Source organism: Zeus faber (assembly GCF_960531495.2).
Source record: "Zeus faber genome assembly, chromosome: 11".
NCBI classification, from domain to species: Eukaryota; Metazoa; Chordata; class Actinopteri; order Zeiformes; family Zeidae; genus Zeus; species Zeus faber.
In genome coordinates, this window is record NC_137205.1 from 13,051,672 (window position 1) to 13,072,696 (window position 21,025).

Here is a 21,025-nt window from a genome sequence, read left to right on the forward strand (position 1 = left end):
GCGAGCGGTTGGATCGGAGCTTTCGGGAGAGACTCGGCGACCTGGCTTTGACCTTCTCCTGGGACGCCGCAAAGGAGCCGCAGGAGCATTAAAAGGGGCCTTTGCGTTTATGAGGCAAAAAAAAAAATCGTGATATCTAAGATCATAAATATCAAGGTTTATGGCAGCCGTTTCCATGGTCTCAGCAAACACAACCAGTAACCGGAACGAGCTTTGATCCTTCAAATTCATAATGCGAAATTTACGCTGTGGAGTTGTTGAGTCATGTATAATTTGAAGTTTCGAGGTTGCCATGGACTCCAGCCGCCCTTTTTGGAGGAACACTCCCATTCAGTTGTGTGAATAGCCAAAATATATACGAAATGTGCAAAAATGGAGAGAGGAAGGGAGATGGTTGCAAGATTTTCAGCGGCAGTTTTTCCAACCTGAACGAGACTTACGAGCATATTTTAACTTAAAAATGCCGACCGACATTCACAGTCCATGCGGGTGATCCCCCAAATATGGACGCTTTGCCCCAGCGCTGTGACGTCAGCTTCACGTTCCCTATAACGGAAGTAGAAGAGAACGTGGATTTCGCGAGTGATCCATCCCGGCCTCCCTGAACTGCATGAGCTGCCCAGTTTCTGAGCATCTTTCAAAGAGGAGGAGGCAGGAAAAATGGAAACTTCTGGGTTTGGGGGCTCTTTGTACATGTATGCGTGTGGTTTGAAGCTAGCAGATACTTTTTACTTTAATCTTTAAAGTAATTTGTCCACAGTGACTTACAATAACTACATTTGTCATTAGTAGGCAGAACAACTGAGCACCCGTCTTCACCACCAGGTGGCGCTGCGTTCTCCACGCCCAGAAGCTTCAAGGCTCCACGGGCCAATGCCACTCAGAAGTATGACGGGACATTGTGGTCCATTGATAATTGTGTGATAAATTTATCAGTGAGGAGGAAATGCTGAGACTTATTTTAAACACTCACCAACACGATAACATCTTCTGATGCCCTTATCGTTTTACCCTGTGTAATGATCACCCACACGCACCAATTAAATTGTCTCTATTTCTCTGAAATAAAAGGCCCCCATTTCCCTAAATACATTAATTAACCTCAATATAACTTAGTCCAATTCGGGCTGTTTTGTGGCAATTTGCTTTGAAGTTAACTTGAACAGATGGCATTAATATACAGATAGACACCATTCTTAAGTCCCCATTTATTTGTAGTACAAATGTAGTATAGACAGGACTACAAAATGTATGACTTGTTTCAAACCCCTTTGTATAGTGTGCCATAATCAACTAGACCATAATACAACCATGAAAACAAACAAAACAAAGTCAGACAACAACCCCTACAAGCAATGCAAAAGTGCAGTGAAAAGATAGAGACTAAATACGTACATACATATTTAACCAATAATTGAGGTGGACACACAGCAGCAAATTTTCAGTCTTGTGTAGATCATGGCACAGACATTTTGCCGAGGTACAAATGCCAAACCAGCAGCCCTCTCATGGTGCGGATGGAAGACTAAACGCTGGTACATGTCATGAATAACAGCAGTTAGATAATGAAACATGGGAAATTTAGTGTTTACAAAAAGGTGCATCTAATAAATAAAATTATATAATGCAGATCGACTTCATGTGCTTATACCCATTAGGCTTCCAATGAGAAATACAAACAGGGCAAAGCCTGTTGTACAGAGAGAAATTAGGCCTTGGAGTAAATTCCAGTGTATTAACGAATACAGTTTCATCCCACGCCGTAGACATTTGGATGTAGCAGCTTTAGGCATTAGCAGAAGTATTACTGCTATATTGTTAGTATAACTAAGGGGACTTGATAAAAGTTTTTCCCTCCCATCTGTGTACGAAAATAAAATGATTAATCATGACGGAGAATATAAGTAGGTCTTTAACGGACAACACAGCATTCCGTTTAAATGTTTGGAAGAAAAAAGTAAAAGTTAGAATTAAATTGACAGCAACGTCTGAGGTTTCCTTGGAACTCTTATTTGGGAAGTAATTCCTAAATGCCAAATAAAGGTTAAATATTGCAAACTGGGCAGAGGGCTCAAGCTCGCACACGTTGAATGCAACATTACAGAGCCATGAAGTACGACACAGCAGGATCCTTCTCAAAGCCCAGGCTGCACAGGTGGCACTTCAACAAAACCACAACCTGGAGGAAAAGTGCTTTGGTGTATGTAGTGTGTATCCTAGCTCCTATTCAGATTTTAAGTAAATAAAAAGAAAAAAAAAAAATACACAACAAGATCAAAGCCACTCAACATTGATAGAATTACATATTTTCCAAATTCACATCTAAAAGCTCCAATGGAGGAAATACAAATCAGGTTTAAAGAACATTGAGAAATACACTCACAGAAACAAAAAATGACTGAGACTGTCTGATGGAGCTCACCTAGCTTTGTCGCGTCTCCCTCACCAGTTACGTTTTGTACATGATGACAGGCCAAACACTCATGACTCTTTACTGACAGTTTAATTCTAAACAGCATAAAAATCTGTTTGAGGCAAAGGTGGAAGAAAGAGGAAAAAATAGGCACATTTTCCCCAGGGGGGGAGAGAGACTAAAATCCTTCTTTCTCGACCACTTCTAAAGCACAGTGGCCCTAAATTCTACACCTTAAAAATAAAATTGATTTTAAAATAGTTGTGGTGAATCAGGAGCAGATTCAAAAATCAAAGGATAAACAAACAAACGGAAAAAAAACAAAACAACACCCAGCACCTCCCCCCAAAAACTCCCGCTGCATCATAGTACCGCGTCTCCGGTCCAACGTGTCTGCGCGACAGCGAAGTTCAACGCAGTTCCTTTACGAGACAGCAGGGGGCAGCAGCGACATGGTAAACACACGTTGAGGGGGGGGGGGGGTGTGTGCCTCGAGTAAAGGCATTAAGGCAGAGACACGGGAGAGAGGGAGTTCAAATGAGATCCCGTGCGGCTTTGAGCGCCAGGTCCCCCACCTCCAGACTTCTGTTTTAGCCCCAGACACGGAGGCTCTTATCTGGGCTGGTGTCGCAGCAGGCCCCTCCTGGCGTTGGTGGACTGTCTCTGCTGGGCCAGGAAGGACATGGCCTGGCCCGAGGAACCCAGACGCTCGCCGGTCACTTTCTGATGCAGCGCCATTCCCTGGGGAGGAGGCAGAAGAGCACGGGGCAGATGTTGACATCTGACAGCCACCGGAACGCCGCGTGGGGCGCTCCCATCGAAATGTTGCGTGGGCTCGCGCCGGTGTTGACTCACCATGTTGTACCAGGCACTAATGATGAGTTTCTCCTCCTGGTCGTGTCTGGTTCTGCTCTTCTCGTAGTCGTGCTGTGCGCAAACAGACACGGGAGGTCATGCACGGGGACAAACCCCCCCCCCAAAAAAAAACAACACATTTTAACCCTCCGATATGAAAACACACACACGGTTTGTACCTCCAAGTGCTTGATTTTCTTATCCTTCTCTGTGAGCTGGTTTTTCAGGGCCTGGACGTCGGGATTGGCGGCCGGCTGCTGCTTGGGATCCAGGGTTTTGATCACCTGCAAAAGTCACAGAAATGTATCGAAACAAAGAAAAAAAAAAACAAAAAAAACCCCCCCAGATACCAGCACTACGCCAACTCTAACGACGACAATCTGGTCGTGTGGTCTGACTGACTGTTCTGGCCCTTTCCATGTAGCCCTTGTAGCGCTCCTCCATCTGCTTCATGTCCTCATCCTTCTTCTTCAGGATCTCCTGCAGTTCATCGATCTTCTTGGCCACTGAGAGGACCGAGGGAGGGAGGGGACAAATGTGGTTCATTTCAAAGGCAGACTTCTCAGGAAAGAGAAATTAGGATTAGGAAACAGGATTCAGGGTTCAGGGTTCTCACTCTTCAAGAAATCATTTCTACATGTGTTCATATGTCCACTCACTTACTGTCGTAACTTTTTTTTCCTGCCGATCAGACAAAACTCCTCTCTCATTTTTGTTTTATCCGTCCAGGCAGGACAACGTGCACAACTGTGCCTCGCCCACTTTCACAATTTTGACCTCAGGAAGTTTGAGTGTACCTCTGTCCAACATCAATCAGCCAGTCTAATCAGCCAAAACACCTGACAGGGTTCCCAAGTTTACATTTTATCAATAATTACGGAATTATATAAATATTCATTCTAAAATGTATATCGTTGTTGCACAATAAAACAGAACTTCTCCAGCACAGCTCTTGTTTTCTGGATCATTTTTTGTCATATTCCGCGACTGGGAACTCCATTTAAAAAGAAAAAAATCCAGGTTTTCCGGGACGCGAGGGAACCCGCTGAAAGAACAAAGCCGAGGCTTCAAGCACAGAGTTTGGGTTGACTCACTGTTGCCTTCTACTTTTGGTTCCAGGTCATCAATGACCTCCTTCTTCTTCTGGAGGTCTGAGTGGGCCTCATGGAGCTTCTCCCTGAACCAAAAAAAACAAACAACCATGAAGACCAGGAGACGCTTCCTTAGACGGCGGCGCATACACACACACACACACACACACACACACAAACAACTTACAAGTGTTCCTCAAGCTTTTTCTTCAATAAGGAGGACTGGAAAAGGGAATGAAACAGAGTAGAACAAAAACATTAAAAACATATTGCTTAAACTCTAGTTTATAGGGCATCGAAAATACCTTTTATGGTCACACACACACACACACACACACACACACACACACACACACACACACACACACACACACACACACACACACACACACACACACACACACACAGTCAAGAGTCAAATCATAGGCCAGATGGACAGAGGGAGGGCCATACTTACGATGGCCTGATTTTGGCAGAGTCCGTCGATGGGGGCAGGCAGAGAGAGAGACACATGGACAGACAGACAGGGCCAGGCGTTAACACTGAATCACCACAGCAAACACAGGTTCAATTCCCACACAGGAGGAGCATGTGAACCGACGGAGTAGGAGGAGAGCGACCCCACACCCCTACAGGGCTGACTGCCACAACCTCATGCACCTTTTTCCATTAACATTTACATGGTGATGCCCCAAAAACCTGTTTACTTCCATATGGATATCGTCCCTTGGATAAGAATATGAATCGATGAATTTACTTTAATGATTAAGTGTTTGTAAGTGACAGACTCACTAGATATGTGTAGATACAATGCTCTGGACATGGAAAGACTGAAAAAGGCATGTTTGAATCGGACGACTGTTAAATCATGTGGACTCCAACGATTCCTCATTCAGCAAATCGGTGGCCATGTTTTAGTCAGATCTTTAAAAAATACAAAGTACACACAATACCAGTAAGACTGGAGTTTCAGCTGTCAACTCCGCCTTAGGTATTGAGACGCAGGTTTCTCTCGTTCTACTCACATCCTCCGTCTTGCTGCCTTGCTCCTGCAGGGACCTCTGGAGCTCCTCCACCTGAGCACGCAGCTCGGCAATCTGCTGCTGGTTCAGCCTGAGGGAAGAGGAAGGAAGAGACGTGAGAACAGGATGAAGAACAAAGCGGAATGAGGAGAACCCAGGAGAGAATATGAATCCAAATAAATACCATCGATCAGAGTTATTTTTATCCATTCATATTCTCTCATGAACATTAATGATATATGTATGTATGTATGTATGTATGTATGTATGTATGTATGTATGGCATGCTAGTATGCCATAGACAGTGATAATAAGAAACCCATTGGTTGTCGTATCCTTCAAAATAGCTGCAGTTCATAGGTTTGGCCAGGTGGGAGTGCTAGCTGTTCTTGTTGTGTTCTATGTGTTGTATTGAGCCTGCTCTGCCAGCCTGGCTCCAAAGCCTGGGACAATCTACTCCCTCCTGTTACTGCTGCTTAGGATGCCTCCCACACCCTGGACCTTGTGCTGCGCACGCACACACAAACAGTCCACCCACATGTCCACATGTCCACAGGCATGTAAACAGACACGCACACGCACACACACACAAATCAAGGGACAATCTGGCTTTCTGCTGTCCATCCTCCGTTCCAGCCCACACAGTTGAGTTTAACACAGTCCAGAGGGTGAGCTGACATTTAGAAAGATCACTCCTGTTGTCTGCCAAACGTGAGATATGCAACGCCACAAGTAGATAAACGCTCGGGACAGTCACACAACACAGTCATAGAACAAAACAACAAATAAATAATCCCTCCTTGACAACATAGCAACCTCAGAGTGGAATCATTATCCAACCATGAAAATCAGTCAACGCAAATGGAAAGGTCCTTCCGAGAAGCGAGGCCAGCAGAACGAACTCACGCACGCACGCACACGCACACACACACCTACCTACACACCTGTTTTGTGTCTCCAGGGCGTGCTTGCTGCGCTGGGCCTCCTCCAGCTGACCCTCCACCTCCACCAGCTTCTGCCGGTAGGTCTCCTCCTGTACGCACAGCATCTTGTTCTCACTCTGCAGACGCACCACGGTGTCCCTGTGGAGGGAAAGGACGACGACAGGAGAAAATTCAAGCAAACGGGAGGAAATTAATGAAGGGTTGGAGAAGTGGGTCAAACAGAGAATGGAGGTAAAACTTCTGTGTGGACGTGACCGAGCCCGTCATTCCAACCATCTCACCACCCTACCCCCAACCCCCAAAGCCTCCTTCTCCTCCCCCAAGCAAATGCACAGCGATAGCATTTGTCCCTATTCCTGGAGCCCATTGCGCATTTTGGTTCTAAAAATAAACTTGTGGTTGGGCTTATGAGGTCTTGGCAATTAGTCATCTATTATGGAAAGTGAATATGGGGCACAAGTGGGAGTGGATTTTACATCAATACATGTCTATTACAGGCCCAGGACGTAAATATACTGTGTTGTATTGGTAATTGATCACCAGGGAGACGCACTTTAACTCAGTCGGCATGATCTCCGAGGCCAGGTTTCCCACTGTGCCAGCGCTGTCGCACAAATCCCCTGGGGAGGCAATGAGAGAGCAAATGAGCAGAGGGGAACTCCCTTCACAGACATTTAGAATATCTCAAACATGCCGGAGATCATCTGTATGAATACAGAGCAATGCACAAAAATGGCTGAACGACAGTGGTATCAACGGATTCATTCATTAATTTGATTGAAAGGTGAACGACATTCCAACTGCTACTATGAGCCAAAATGTGACAAAGCCAACGAAAAAGCTCTTAATTATTCAGTGCTTTAATCTGGACATGATTTGTGTGGCTTTTTCGGTCTACAAATTCAACTTACCAGCGTCACCGAGACACTTCTGATGGACCTGTGCACATCTTAGCTCCTCGTTGGTCTCCCGAAGAGTGTCTCTCTCTGAGATCAGACGCTAAAAGACACAATAGACGCTAAAACGTTTATATGCGGGACAGAATTGTGCAGGTTAAGGGTAAACCAAACCCACTTTGATTATGTTAATACAATCATGCATAACAGCAGTAATAAATGCAGGGCAATAAAAATTACTTCTTACTTAATTCAATATTAGTTCCATTGTACATTCCATTTACTTGATTGTACAGTGCTTTGAGTTCTGAGAAAAGCGCTTCATCAATAAAATGTATTATGATTATTATTATGGAATAGTGAGAGGCATCTACCATTACAATTATTAAAACAGTGATTAAATTCAAGTGTGATTGGAGCCTCCACAGAGTTCGGTCAACTCACCTCCTTCTCCTTCAGCAGGGCGTCGTACTTGTCGTGGAGGTTCTTGTACTCAAACTGCCATTTCTCAGCTTTCATGGCCTCAGCTGAGTGCTTGGTGTGGAGTTCGTGAGCCTAGAAGTCGCAGAGAGCTCTGTTAAAAAAGGACTTGTGAGACACACACACACACACACACAGACAGACACACACCAAACTTTTTCAAACAATTTCAGACATCTTTCTCGCTAAATCTATTTCATGCATTTCCAGACTTTTGAACGACCTGTCTCTTGTAGGTGTCAAGCTGCGTGCGCATGACGTTGGCCCGGCGCAGCTCCTCCTCCAGCTCGCAGGTGCGCTGCATGTAAACCGTGTTACGCTCCTCCAGGAGGCGCACCTGCCGGCGCAGGTCTCCGAGGTCCTCCAGCTTCCGCTTGTACGTCTCCACCAGCGCCTCCAGCCGACTCACCCGGTCAGACGAGTGCCTGCGGGGCGCAGCGGAAAACAACACGTGAGGCGTCGAGTGCTGGGACGCAAATTTGACTGGGAGTTAAATCCTGCATATTCTCATGACGTTCTACTTTGTTAAATAATAAGGAAAGAACTGGTAAAGTGACAGTACGTCACTGTCAAGACAAGAAATTCACAGTGTCACCATTGATGACACACAGGAGTCTGTGCGTGGGCGGAGACTGTAAAGAAATAATTTCTTTACTGTTGCTTAAGAGATGCAAAAGTCTGTTCTCCTCCGAGCTGGTGTTCGTACCACCTGCCTCAGAGTGGGAGTGTTAATACAGGCACACCGAGCAGGTGACCTCTTCATTCTTTACCATCTTCCTAAAAGATTAAATGGAACCTAAGAACCATTGCTCCTATGGTCAGATAACTGCCAGGGGAGGTTCTCACCTGAGGATGTCCATCTCATCCTTGAGATTCTGAGCCTCCTGGGCCAGGCTGGTCAGCTCCTCGTTGCGTTGCTGCAGCTCCAGAACCTCCCGCTCCAGAACCTCCCCTCGCACTTGCATGTCGTCTCTGCTGTTCTCCAGCCTGATCGGGACACGAGTGAGCCAAGACAGACACGGACCTCGGTTTATCAAGCCACTTCTACTGAATGGAGCTTTTGTGTGAAGGTTCCCCCAGCGCTAGATGACACAAACATCAAGTATGATGTGCATGGTTTCATAGTAGAACCCTTACATGTTGGCAGAGCTTTGACAAATTACCTACGATTGGCTGGGGTTGAGCCAGTGCATTAGTCAATTTGCCACTGACTCATTGGATCTGTGTAAATATTCTCCACATATGCAACTCTTAAGCTCTGTTCACATAGTAGCAGTATGGTGGATAAAAAACAGGTAGAAAGGTTCTGAGTAGGATTGGTGCCGGACTTGTATCAGGTGAGTCATTTTTTCCCCCTACCAAATGTATTTTCAGCACAGACAACATAGTGAGTGTCAGGATCAAACTGCTTGCTCCAGCCACTCTCAAAATCACTATACCATGTTTACCTTACATTTACAGCATTGTTCTGTGGACCCCTACATGCATACTGTATATTGCATTATTTTATTATAAATATTGAGCTTATATATTTTTTGCTTTCTTCTTTTGCATACACACTTATTTTCTGTATTACTTTTTTTTGTTCCTTTGCACAGCCTTTGGTGTTTGCCCTTTTATCATTTCCCTGCACCGTACTTGTATGAGTGCCTGTGACTAATAAAGAATCTTGGAATCTAAGATCAGTCATCCATTTATTTATTTATTTATTTATTTTTAAAATAATGGCAAAATATGAAAGCTGCGTGAGGAACTTGTTTCCTCGTACACATCTAATTCTGCATTTGTGCCTATCTGTGTGTAAGCCTGGAGCCTTTACCCACACAGACATGGCTTAGTGTATGTGTACGTGTATGTGTACGTGTATGTGTGGCATCCAGGCAGCGGCAGCAGACCTGTAGTTCTCCTCCTGGAGCTGCTCCATCTGGCTCTGCAGCAGTAGCAGCTTCTTGCCGGTGATAGCGTTGGCGTCTTGGGAGTCGTAGCTACTCAGCTTCTCTCTCAGGGAGCGTGTCTCCGCCTGCAGCAAGGACTTCTCCTCGAGGGCTACCGACAACTGAAGAGTTAAAAAGAAAAAGAAAAAATGGAGAGGAAACTAAAAGAAGTGGTGTAAAGAGGGGTCAGAGGCGTACTTGATGGCGAGGCACAACAAAAGAAAGGAGACGGGAAACATGAGACAGCGAAAGTGGTGAACATACGTTTAACAAGACACACAAAAATGCAACATAAGCGAGCAGATTTAAAAAAAATATATATAAAAATCCAACACACACACAGACACACACGCACGCTTTGTTTTTCATTTAACATGCGTGACAGTTTGAGACCAGTTAGTCAGCTGGTGTGCTACAGTCTCAGGCAGACAGAGGCGCCTCAATAGTGCAGTTGTTAGCCTTACCCTGAAGTCAACATTAGGACTAGATGGGGTCGTTATGGACCTCCGATGATATTGGTTGTAGTTACAGTGTAACATTCATTATGGATTTTGGATGATGAGGCAGTTTTGACTGGGAGAAAGAAAGACTTAGGCTTGGAGAATGTTGTTTGGTAATTAGGAGTCAAAGCAGAGTGTGGGGTTACAGTTAGACAAACTGGCATTCCAGTATTACAACGGGGAAGTGTTGCATACTTACGTGTAGGACACCTTCCCAGTTTGAATACAGGAAAACCCTACACTGAACTTTAGGGACAGATTGCATGCTTTAGCGTTGGACCACAAAAGTAAAGCTTTCCAAACACCACAAATGACTCATCTTTAAAGTGTGGAAGAACATTAAATAACAGTTTGACTGATAGGAGTACAGCTTGGCTGTGGCAGATCGATGCGATTTACAGCACACTATTACAGGAAAACAAACACGTTACAGCTAAGCCAATCAATAAGCGTCAGGGAACACACACACACACACACACACACACACACACACACACACACACACACACACACACACACACACACACACACACACACACACACACACACACACACACACACACACACACACACGCTTTTATTATGTTATGAACAACACTGCAAAATGTAAAATTTGTCATTTTAAACAATGCAGCACCAATGGTAGATGGTCAAACTAGAGCACCAGCACACTGCTTTGAGCACCAAGCGGATGAAGACCCCCCCACCTCACAGTACCCACCTGGTGCTCCAGTTCTCGGCAGCGCTGGCTCAGGTCCTCCTTCTCTTCCACCTCCTCACTCAGGAAGTAATACTTCCTGGACTGCAGGGCACAACACGGAGCAGAGGAGGCGTCATGACAGTCGTGGTAGGCGGGAATAGCGATAGTGAAAGGGCAAGAGAGAGAGAGTGTGCACAAAAGAGATGTGTAAGTGATATGCTGGGTGAGGATCAAGTATGTCAGGGGGAGGATGAGCATTATCTGTTAAGAGAAAGAGAGTTAGAGTGGGCCTCACCTGATAGTCAAAGTCCCCGTAGGTCTCAGGACTTCCTGGTTGAGAGGAATGATCTTTGGATAGAAGCTAGAGCGGTAAAAGAAAATAATAAGAATAAATAAAAGAAACCCATTTAGGCTTCAGAAAAATAAAGATTAGGTAGTATGTGCTTTTGTGAATCCAGAGTGGAAGACAACTGGCGATACATTTAAAGGGTGTAATCCTATGCTTGTACACTCAAGATGATCTCACCAGCACCGAATCAAAAGGAGCTGAAGAAGGGAATGCGGGGACTGTAGTTATCTAGTAATATAATTGGATTAACTGTGGCTGAAAGCTGAGACTGATCAACCAGGAGAAAGGCGCAAAAATATATAAAAGGTAGAGGCTCACTGACCTCCTGAATGGCTGTCATGACAACGTGCTGGACAGACTCCTCCAGGGTCATTATCTGCCGGATCTGCTCTGGTGTAGGAAAGGAGCAGAGAGACCAGTGACGCTGAGGCCAAAAGCACACTTATAAGCGTACCATGCAAAATCTGCCACGCATCATATGATCTGACTTCTGAGTTAATCCTGTGTGTTATCTCCGTGGATGGCTGTTACTTCAGGGGTCTGAGGGCCTCAGGTGTGGCTTACCTTGCTTCTTTTCACAGCTGACAGCACAGCCCAGCACCAACTGCACCAGCTTGCCCATCTCCGTTACATCTCCCATTTCTCCAATAAGATTCACATCTGGCAGATGATCCTCTGAGACCTGGTGACCGAGCACCTAATTGTGGCAGAACAGACGGGTTGAGAAAATATGCAGGGAAGTCGATAACAAGAGAGCAAACAAAAGAGAAAAGAAGAAAGAACGGAAAAGATTCTTCTTACATCATGATAGTACTCCAGCATGCTCTGAAGAATTTTCTTCAAGTTGCTGACCTAAAGGAACATGACAAATCAAAGCAGAAATCATATGTTTCTTTCATGAGGAAGAACTTCAAACATGTTGGTCACTCAGAGTTGCCAGGAGGTGTTCCTGTCATGTCGCGCTGTTTCACAATTTACCTTGAGGCGCCAGTTGGCCCCTCTCTCCTCCTTGATTCGGCCCAGCCATGTTTCATTAAACCAGGAGGGGTCTCTGTTAATGAGGGCACAGAAATGATTGGCAACGAGTGAATCTCTGGAAAACTACATTTCAATAGAGACCACAGGCACACACTTGAGTTGTTGAAAAAACAAGGACATTTGAACATGACTATGCATCATTAAAGTTTCTGCCACACGATTGTGCAAAGATATTCGTCAATACTATCTTTTACGAGGTTTGAACTTATGCTGGGCACTGATTACCCACAATATCATCCCTAAGAAACGTGTTGGTCAGCATGGTTGCTCCCCGGCCTGCTGCGCCACTGGATCGATCCGGTCGCGATTTGCCTCTCTCTCCCAGTGCCAAAACTCATACTCAGCACATACACCGCACAATAGGCCGAGGGCTTGCGGGATGGGTGGGGTGCGAGTTATGTGGGTGGGGATGCGCCGGGAAGCTGCGATCTTGCCTGTCACGCTCCTGCCCAAACGTGCTTCTTGTCCGTCCCAAAATTTTAATCCCACTCATATTAGCTTAGAACACATATACTCACACACCAATCCGACTCCGAACAACACTCCACCGGACCAGGGTCCGCGGGGCAGGAGGGGTGCGAGTGATTCGAGTTCGACTTGCCTGAAGGACTCGCACCCTCACCCCCTAATTTTAACTGCAATTACCAACAGCAGACATTGAGCACTGGGGTTTTTCCGGGGTGGCCGGACGCTGGCAGGTTGGTGTGGGGGCGTGGTTGGCCAGGGGGCGGTCAGGTGGGTCCCCCTGCTGGCTGGGCTGGAGTCCTGGCAGCTTGTGCCTGGTGGTTAAAGATGTGCTGCAACCTGGCGGGCCTGCGGAGAGCGCCGCAGGGTGCCTTCCGGGGCCCCTGGGGGGCTGCTTGCTGTTGTGGGTGTGGGGGGCGGCTGTTGGCCTTTTGGGCTGTTGGCCTTTTGCTTCTGCTGCGCAGCTTTTCTGCGGCGGGCACCTGGCTGCTGGGGGTGGTGGAGGGCCTGTATATGGGCGGCCTGTTGGCATCGGCGAGGGGGGGTAACATCCAGGTGCCCCGCGCTGGGCACACGCTGCTACGTGTATGGGCACTTGGAACTCACGCCGGGTGGGGCATCTCGTCGGCTATGATGGGGCGGGCCTCCCCCTTGAGCGGGGCGTGGGTGGGCATGGGAGTACTGTCGGCTCGCCCGCGGCTCGGGCGGGGTGTCAGTCTGTCGCTGTGGGCCCAGGATCCGGGCCTGCGGTCCGTGCCTTGCGCCCGCGGCCCGGGTTCTGTGCCTGTACCTGGGGGTTGGTTGTATGTCTGCGCCCTTGGGGTGCAGGGTCTCCTTGTGCTCCTGGGGACTGGGTAATGCTCCTCAGCCCTCTGACTTCTCTGGGGGCCCGGGGGCCTTCTGTGGCTGCAGGGCAGGGTCCTCGGGGCTTTCCTGCAGCCGTAGGGTGTCTACAAGGCTGCAGAGTTCGGGGGTCTTCGGGGCCCTTTCTGCTGCTTGAAGGCGCCGTGACATAATACCGACCTTCTACACCTGTACCAATAGGGATAAGTCATGTACACTCACCGGTGGACATCACACACACACACACACACACACACACACACACACACACACACACACACACACACACACACACACCACCCCCCCCGGTTGCATTCCTCTCCTTTCCTCCCTCATTTACTACCATAACTATACAGGAAGAGGACACATGACCAGTTATAGTTCCAGTTTTCCTGGACCTAATTAACTGTTTCCAATACATGTCGTCCAATTTTTGTTTTTGTGTAAATGTTGTTTGTTTCTATGTTTATTTATCTCACCGTGGTGATTCTCCCCCTCTTGGAGTAGTAATCAGTTGTTTATAGATCCAAACATGATTAATAGGTCTCCAAAGAGGGGGGTTGGTGGTGGTTCTCTATAACCAAAAACTGTGCTCTTGTCATTCTACAGGTCGTCCACAGGACAGAGTTATTCCAGCAGTTCTTGATGATTTAGGAATTAATAAAGAGTTGCATTGCAGGTTGAGAACTTGAACTCCACTTGCAGACTAACTCTGTCCCGAATGCAATGGCATACAAATACTCTGTTGTATGCCCAGCATGCTGACACAACAGGTTAAAAAAAAAAAAAAAAAAAAAGAAAAAAAAGAAATGTGATGATATCCGATGTGTTTCCAATTGAAATTGCTTGTTGCTGTTTGCATGGCAACACAACACAACCCTTTAATTCTGTTGTTTAAAAGAAGGTTTGATGATAGGTGCTCAAATTATTTACAGAATTCTTAAGTGTATTTATCAAAATGTTAAGATGTTTCATGTCTGACAATGAATGGGTACAGAATATTAAATTCATTGAAATGTTTATTTTATATAATTCACTATCATTGCTTATATAAAAGGCCCAAGGTGTATAAAGCAGCGTATCATATTTCCATTTCCCACTTTCGTTATTCAGAGATACCATACCACATTAAAGTGGCATCCCTCCTATCCCCTGAGTCCGTTCTACAGTCAGAGTTCAAACTCTTTGGCAATGGTCCTTGGGGAGTGTGATTTGAGCATTTTAAAATGGAGGACAGAACAGAAGGTGTCAAGATGCTGAAACATCTCAATAGCATCCCCCTGGTCACCCCTGTTTCATCCAAGACTGAGGCCAAAACGTGAGAGACACCAGCTTATACATTATCTTACAGGTGCTGATCCAACCCACAAGGCAGAAATGAACACAGCCTAAATTACCTCAGAAACCTAGAAGTGATCATGAATGCTCCCATGCTGGATAATCCTCTGAGAACCAGCATTATGGCTGAAGAAGATACACAGGACAATTCAGCAGAGCCAACAGGAAATGAGACCAGTGCAGAAACTTTAGAATCAAATGCAGATACCCCAAAACCACCACTGAATGTCACAAATTATAAAGAACCTCTAGTCAGCATTAGTATTCAGGAGAATAAAAGCCCCCCCCCCCAAAAAAGTCAATAAGAAGCAGCTGACGAAGAGTGTCAGTATTAACAAGAGCTATACACATGGCATTTGCTAGCACCTCTAGTCATACTTAATTAACTAAAAGTCAACTTCCATTCTTTAATTCATTCCCCTTAACATTGGCCCTAAAAGATAAAAAAATAAAAAGAAGAATCGGGTGACACACCAAATATGCATGTCCAGGCACTGTGTGTTTGTCCAGGCACTGCAAGATTGCTTGTTGCATGACAACATGGCTGCAACTGTGCTAGATTCCAAAATGTCTAATTCTTGACTTGGTGTTATGTCATGAACGTTGATATTGTTAAGAAGGCTGTCCAAGTTTAACAATGAATGATCACTCAATATTTAAAATGATGAAGCGTTTACCTTATATGTGACATTTGTGTATTTTGGGGTTGTTTATTCAACTGACCTCATTTTAATAATTCTGTATTTTTCCTAATGTGAGATTAAAAAAGAGCCCTGGTCATTTTGACTTGACACGTGTACAAGGAGTAGACCAATAAATACACAAGCACCAAACGATACAAAGGTCACCAAATTTGGAAAGATGGCACACTAAAGTAGACATAAGCCTGTGAATAAATATACAGTATAACTGCTAAAGTTATACTGTAGTTATATGTACCACTGTTCAGTGGTACATTTGTTAGTATAAAATTCAGTCCAACGCACCAAGAACCAACTAAATAGTGTGAAATTCAGTATCTATCTATAGCGATGGCGTATTAGAACAACATGTTCAAGTTCAATATGGATCAAATTTCCACCTTCCCGTGCTGTCCATGAAATACCAAGGATCCAGTAAAGTAGTGGCTCTATCAACAAAGTGCACGACAGCAGTGGGCAGACACTTGTATAAAAGACAATACCGTACAGTTCCAATACACAGCATGGAATCCTTTCATGCAATTTTGCAAGAGATATCTGAGCTAATACAGTGTTAAGCAGGCCAGTTAATTTACACATACAGATTAAAAAAAAAAACCAAAGCTTACATAACCTTGCTCCACCTGTCCGAAATGATATTTTGCATAGATAACATGCCAGAGCAATTCAAACTCTCCAACCAATTGCAAATCACAAATCACAAAGATAATACATGTACACTCAGTAATTATTGTTTTACTGCTTCCCATCTGGTAGCGATCAATTAATTGTAGGTGCTTTAAAAACGCGTAAAATTTCCTTCGTGAAATCAAACCACCATCACAACAACAAATGCTCTTACTAAGGTAAACATAAGCATGCACTTACATTCTGTGCAGCACGTGTGCTATGGCCACTCCGCTTGTTAGGTCAAGCTTGCTGGTGCATGAAGGCACCTGGAACGTCTGTAGCTGTGAAGGTGGAGAGGTAAGACATGTTAATCCAAGGTCACGCTTTAGTCACGCTGTGTAATACCTTTTTGGGAAACCACCTCATAAAGCAGGCCTATTCAACATATTAATGCAGAACGGCCCTTTGAATAAATTGAATGTTAGCAATGAACTGCATTTACACTAATTAAACCAAAGTGGGAGAATATTATCTAGAAATGTATTAGTTCCTTTTAAGCTATTTGGTGAATTGATCAAGATCATTTGAATTAATATGAAGGTAGGTTTTTTTCCCCCTCTTGTTTAACAAGTGTCTTGTAATTCATCAGGCCCCTAAACCGGCAACATGTCGATAATCTGGCCTCCAACAGAATAAAATTGAACAGTCAAACAGCTTATCGTGAGATAAAATGTAATGTTGATAAAATGTATATATTGTGTTAATAACAATATATATTTAAACTCATCCTACCTGGCAATGCCAGGTGAAACAGTTGCGCGCATGCATGCATATGCATATGCATATATATATATATATATATATATATATATGCATATATATATATATATATATATATATATATATATATATATATATATATCTCATTGCCAACAATATTATAACCAAGCTTTAAATACCTGAGGCCAAATGTAGTGAGGGGAAAATACGATTTTAAGGGCGATTTGTAACACACACATAACTCTTTCTTCCTAATTATTCAATGAAAAGTTAAGTGTCTCACACATTGTCTATGAAATGGCCATTTTAAAGCCCAGTCTCTTTATCCGGCTAATAGTGTTATTTAAAGCCTTGGTTTAACCCCGACTTCTGATGTGCAAGACTGCCAAGCAAGTGAAACTCATTTAAGCCTAATACCTTATTTGGATTTGCCTTTCAAACTAAGTGTTACATACTTAACTCAGTTTAGACAAGGCACTTCGGGGTTTGACGATCTGCTTGGGATTGAAGTAAACATGTACAAGCAAACTTTCAACGCTGTTAGCTTGACCGGCTAGCGACACTTGGCGTACAAACAAACGGTTTAATGACAACAAGCGGTACTTATGTTGGGTGATTCACAGTGAGATAGCTCGATAAATAGCTACATAAATCTTGTCAGACTCATTCTGGTTGTTTTGTTGGTCCCAGTTGCTCCCACCTGTCGTCGGTTTGCGCTGTTATCTGCTAGCCTGCTAGCTACTTTACTTTGGTGCGCCGAACTTACCCAGTTGAGTAAAGAGTCACATAACTCTGCTTTATCCAGGCTCATGGTCGCTTGTCTTCTTACCAGCTATGGAGACGGCGTTTCAGCTAGATGACACTCAACTTGTTTTTACCCTGACACTTATCATCGAATCTAGACGACCATGGCCTCCCCGGCTACAGCTCCACTTCGCGTTTCGGCGACCGAGGCTGGACCGTGCGAGCCTCCGTATTAAGATGGTTGTCATGGCAACTGATTACCGCTTGAGTCTCTAGTCATCTATTTTGAGGGGGGAAGGAAAGGAGACGAGAGTAAAGGAAAGTAAAGGAGACGAGAGTAAAGCAAAGTAAAGGAGACGAGAGTAAGGGAAAGGAAAGGAGACGAGAGTAAAGGGAAGGAAAGCAGACGAGAGGAAAGAAAAGTAAAATAGACAAGAGTAAAGAAAAGTAAAGGAGACCAGAGTAAAGAAAAGGAAAGGAGACAAGAGAAAAGGAAAGGAGACAAGAGGAAAGTAAAGTAAAGGAGATAAAGGAAAGTAAATGAGATGAGAGTAAGGGAAAGGAAAGGAGACTAGAGTAAAGGAAAGTAAAGGAGACGAGAGTAAAGAAAAGTAAAGGAGACCAGAGTAAAGAAAAGGAAAGGAGACAAGAGATAGGGAAAGGAAAGGAGACAAGAGGAAAGTAAAGTAAAGGAGATAAAGGAAAGTAAATTAGATGAGAGTAAGGGAAAGGAAAGGAGACGAGAGTAAAAAAAAGGAAAGGAGACAAGAGATAGGGAAAGGAAAGGAGAAAAGTGGAAAGGAAAGGAAAGGAGACAAGTGGAAAGGAAAGTAAAGGAGATAAAGGAAAGTAAATGAGATGAGAGTAAGGGAAAGGATAGGAGACTAGAGTAAGGGAAAGGAAAGGAGACTAGAGTAAAGGAAAGTAAAGGAGACGAGAGTAAAGAAAAGGAAAGTGAGACGAGAGTAAAGAAAAGGAAAGGAGACGAGAGAAAGGGAAAGGAAAGGAGACGAGAGGAAAGTAAAGGAGATGAGAGTAAAGAAAAGGAAAGTGAGACGAGAGTAAAGAAAAGAAAAGGAGACGAGAGAAAGGGAAAGTAAAGGAGACGAGAGGAAAGTAAAGGAGATGAGAGTAAAGAAAAGGAAAGTAAAGGAGATGAGAGTAAAGAAAAGGAAAGTGAGACGAGAGTAAAGGAAAGTAAAGGAGAAGAGAGTAAAGGAAAGTAAAGGAGACGAGAGTAAAGAAAAGGAAAGGAGACAAAAAAGAGGGAAAGGAAAGGAGACGAGAGGAAAGTAAAGGAGATGAGAGTAAAGAAAAGGAAAGTAAGACGAGAGTAAAAAAGCAAAGGAGACCAGAGTAAAGAAAAGGAAAAGAGACCAGAGTAAAGAAAAGGAAAGGAAAGGAGACGAGAGGAAAGGAAAGTAAAGGAGATGAGCGTAAAGAAAAGGAAAGGAGATAAAGGAAAGTAAATAAGATGAGAGTAAGGGAAAGGAAAGGAGTTGAGAGTAAAGGAAAGTAAAGGAGACGAGAGTGAAGAAAAGGAACATGAGACGAGAGTAAAGGAAAGTAAAGGAGATGAGAGTAAAGGAAAGTAAAGGAGACGGGAGTAAAGAAAAGGAAAGGAGACAAAAGAAAGGGAAAGGAAAGGAGACGAGAGGAAAGTAAAGGAGATGAGAGTAAAGAAAAGGAAAGTAAGATGAGAGTAAAGAAAAGCAAAGGAGACCGGAGTAAAGAAAAGGAAAGGAGACAAGAGAAATGGAAAGGAAAGGAGACGAGAGGAAAGTAAAGGAGATGAGAGTAAAGAAAAGGAAAGTAAGACGAGAGTAAAGAGAAGCAAAGGAGACCAGAGTAAAGAAAAGGAAAGGAGACAAGAGAAAAGGAAAGGAAAGGAGACGAGAGTAAAGGAAAGTAAAGGAGATAAAAGAAAGTAAATAAGATGAGAGTAAGGGAAAGGAAAGGAGACTAGAGTAAAGGAAAGTAAAGGAGATGAGAGTGAAGAAAAGGAAAGGAGACAAAAGAAAGGGAAAGGAAAGGAGACGAGAGGAAAGTAAAGGAGATGAGAGTAAAGAAAAGGAAAGTAAGACGAGAGTAAAGGAAAGTAAAGGAGACAAGAGTAAAGGAAAGGAAAGGAGTCAAGAGTAAAGGAAAGTAAATGAGACGAGAGTAAAGAAGAGGAAAGGAGACAAGAGTTAAGGAAAGTAAAGGAGACGAGAGTGAAGAAAAGGAAAGGAGACGAGAGTAGAGGGAGGAAAGGAGACGAAAGTAAAGGAGACAAGAGTAAAGAAAAGGAAAGGAGACAAGAGTAAAGGAAAGGAAGGGAAGTAATTGAAAGGAAATTACAAGAAAGAGAAGGAAAGGTAACGTTATGTACAGTAAGGAAAGGAAGAGAAAGGGCATGAAAGGGAAGGAAATGACAGGACATTCCCTGTTTCATCTCTACATTTACCTCTTCATGGCCTGTAGATGGAATATAGCAGCCAACAATATTATGGTTTTATCTTCCGAGAGAAAGTAGCTTCAAGTTTCATCTCACATTATCAAGGGATTGGTTTTCCATTTAGTAAAATGTCAACAATGGATGGAACCCATTGTTATTTGAGTGGTGCAGTTGTTTTCATTTTCAGTGCGGCATTTGTTTGCTATCCAAACCAAATCCTCTAGATGGCTCTAGTTGACAAACACCCGTTCAAGGCCACTGCGCTTCAAGCGCAGTACATTTATCCGCTGGCCACATACAGGACATGTCCTGTACATTTATTTATGTATAGGTTCAAATGTTTCCATCAAGCAGCCCTTTAATATTGCTTCTAAAACTGCACACAAAGCCCTCTCATATTTAACCTTAGTAAATGTAGTATTTATGTTCACTACGTACCATTTGCCATTCTCGTCATGTTTAAATGTGATTATGGACTTTTCACTTATTATGACATTGAAAATAATGATAACAACAACGATAACAATAATAATAACCTTTATTTGTGTAGCACCGTCTTTTATTTGTTCTTTTAATACACAACATTTGTTTGTTTCTTTGGTACCTGCTTCCAATCTTCAAGTTACATGGAGCTTATTGTGCGTAATCACCGGGTGTCATGACATTTCACTGCATATATGTATGACCGTATGTATATGTATGTGACAAATAATCTGCCATCATGACTCCTCGGTTTTCTCCTCCCCTTTTCCATTCTGGCCCTTATTGAAGCAGCTGCAATTTTGCCCACTTCCCGCTGCCTAGCTGCCCCGGTCCTGCCGCTGGTGGACCTGCCCCGTGTGCCTATCCCACCTTGCCTCGCCCACTTGAGCGCGCACGTGCTCTC

General features: G+C 44.1%; 1 protein-coding gene across 1 annotated transcript; it reads right to left on the reverse strand.

Annotated features, from left to right (window-relative positions):
* Nucleotides 1-1,193: 1,193 nt before the first annotated feature.
* Nucleotides 1,194-17,894, reverse strand: hook2 (hook microtubule-tethering protein 2). The gene is made up of 22 exons (XM_080009803.1): nt 17,725-17,894; nt 16,437-16,519; nt 12,163-12,235; nt 11,986-12,036; nt 11,749-11,881; nt 11,507-11,574; nt 11,131-11,196; nt 10,857-10,937; nt 9,597-9,757; nt 8,548-8,688; nt 7,925-8,126; nt 7,666-7,776; nt 7,237-7,324; nt 6,879-6,945; nt 6,326-6,463; nt 5,385-5,472; nt 4,547-4,581; nt 4,363-4,445; nt 3,671-3,774; nt 3,448-3,552; nt 3,269-3,340; nt 1,194-3,154 (listed from the first exon to the last, which is right to left on the reverse strand). The coding sequence occupies exons 1-22, from the start codon at nt 17,767-17,769 to the stop codon at nt 3,026-3,028; spliced, it is 2,124 nt and encodes a 707-aa protein (XP_079865929.1). The 5' UTR covers nt 17,770-17,894; the 3' UTR covers nt 1,194-3,025.
* Between the last annotated feature and the right edge of the window lie 3,131 nt (nt 17,895-21,025).

Excerpts from the sequence above, each read along its gene's own strand:
- hook2 (XM_080009803.1), bottom strand. The coding sequence starts at position 17,769 with ATGAGCCTGGATAAAGCAGAGTTATGTGACTCTTTACTCAACTGG. Across the intron at positions 12,037-12,162 it reads GGGCCAACTGGCGCCTCAAG|GTCAGCAACTTGAAGAAAAT; the intron begins GTAAATTGTGAA and ends ATGTTCCTTTAG. Across the intron at positions 3,341-3,447 it reads AGAAAATCAAGCACTTGGAG|CACGACTACGAGAAGAGCAG; the intron begins GTACAAACCGTG and ends GTTTGCGCACAG.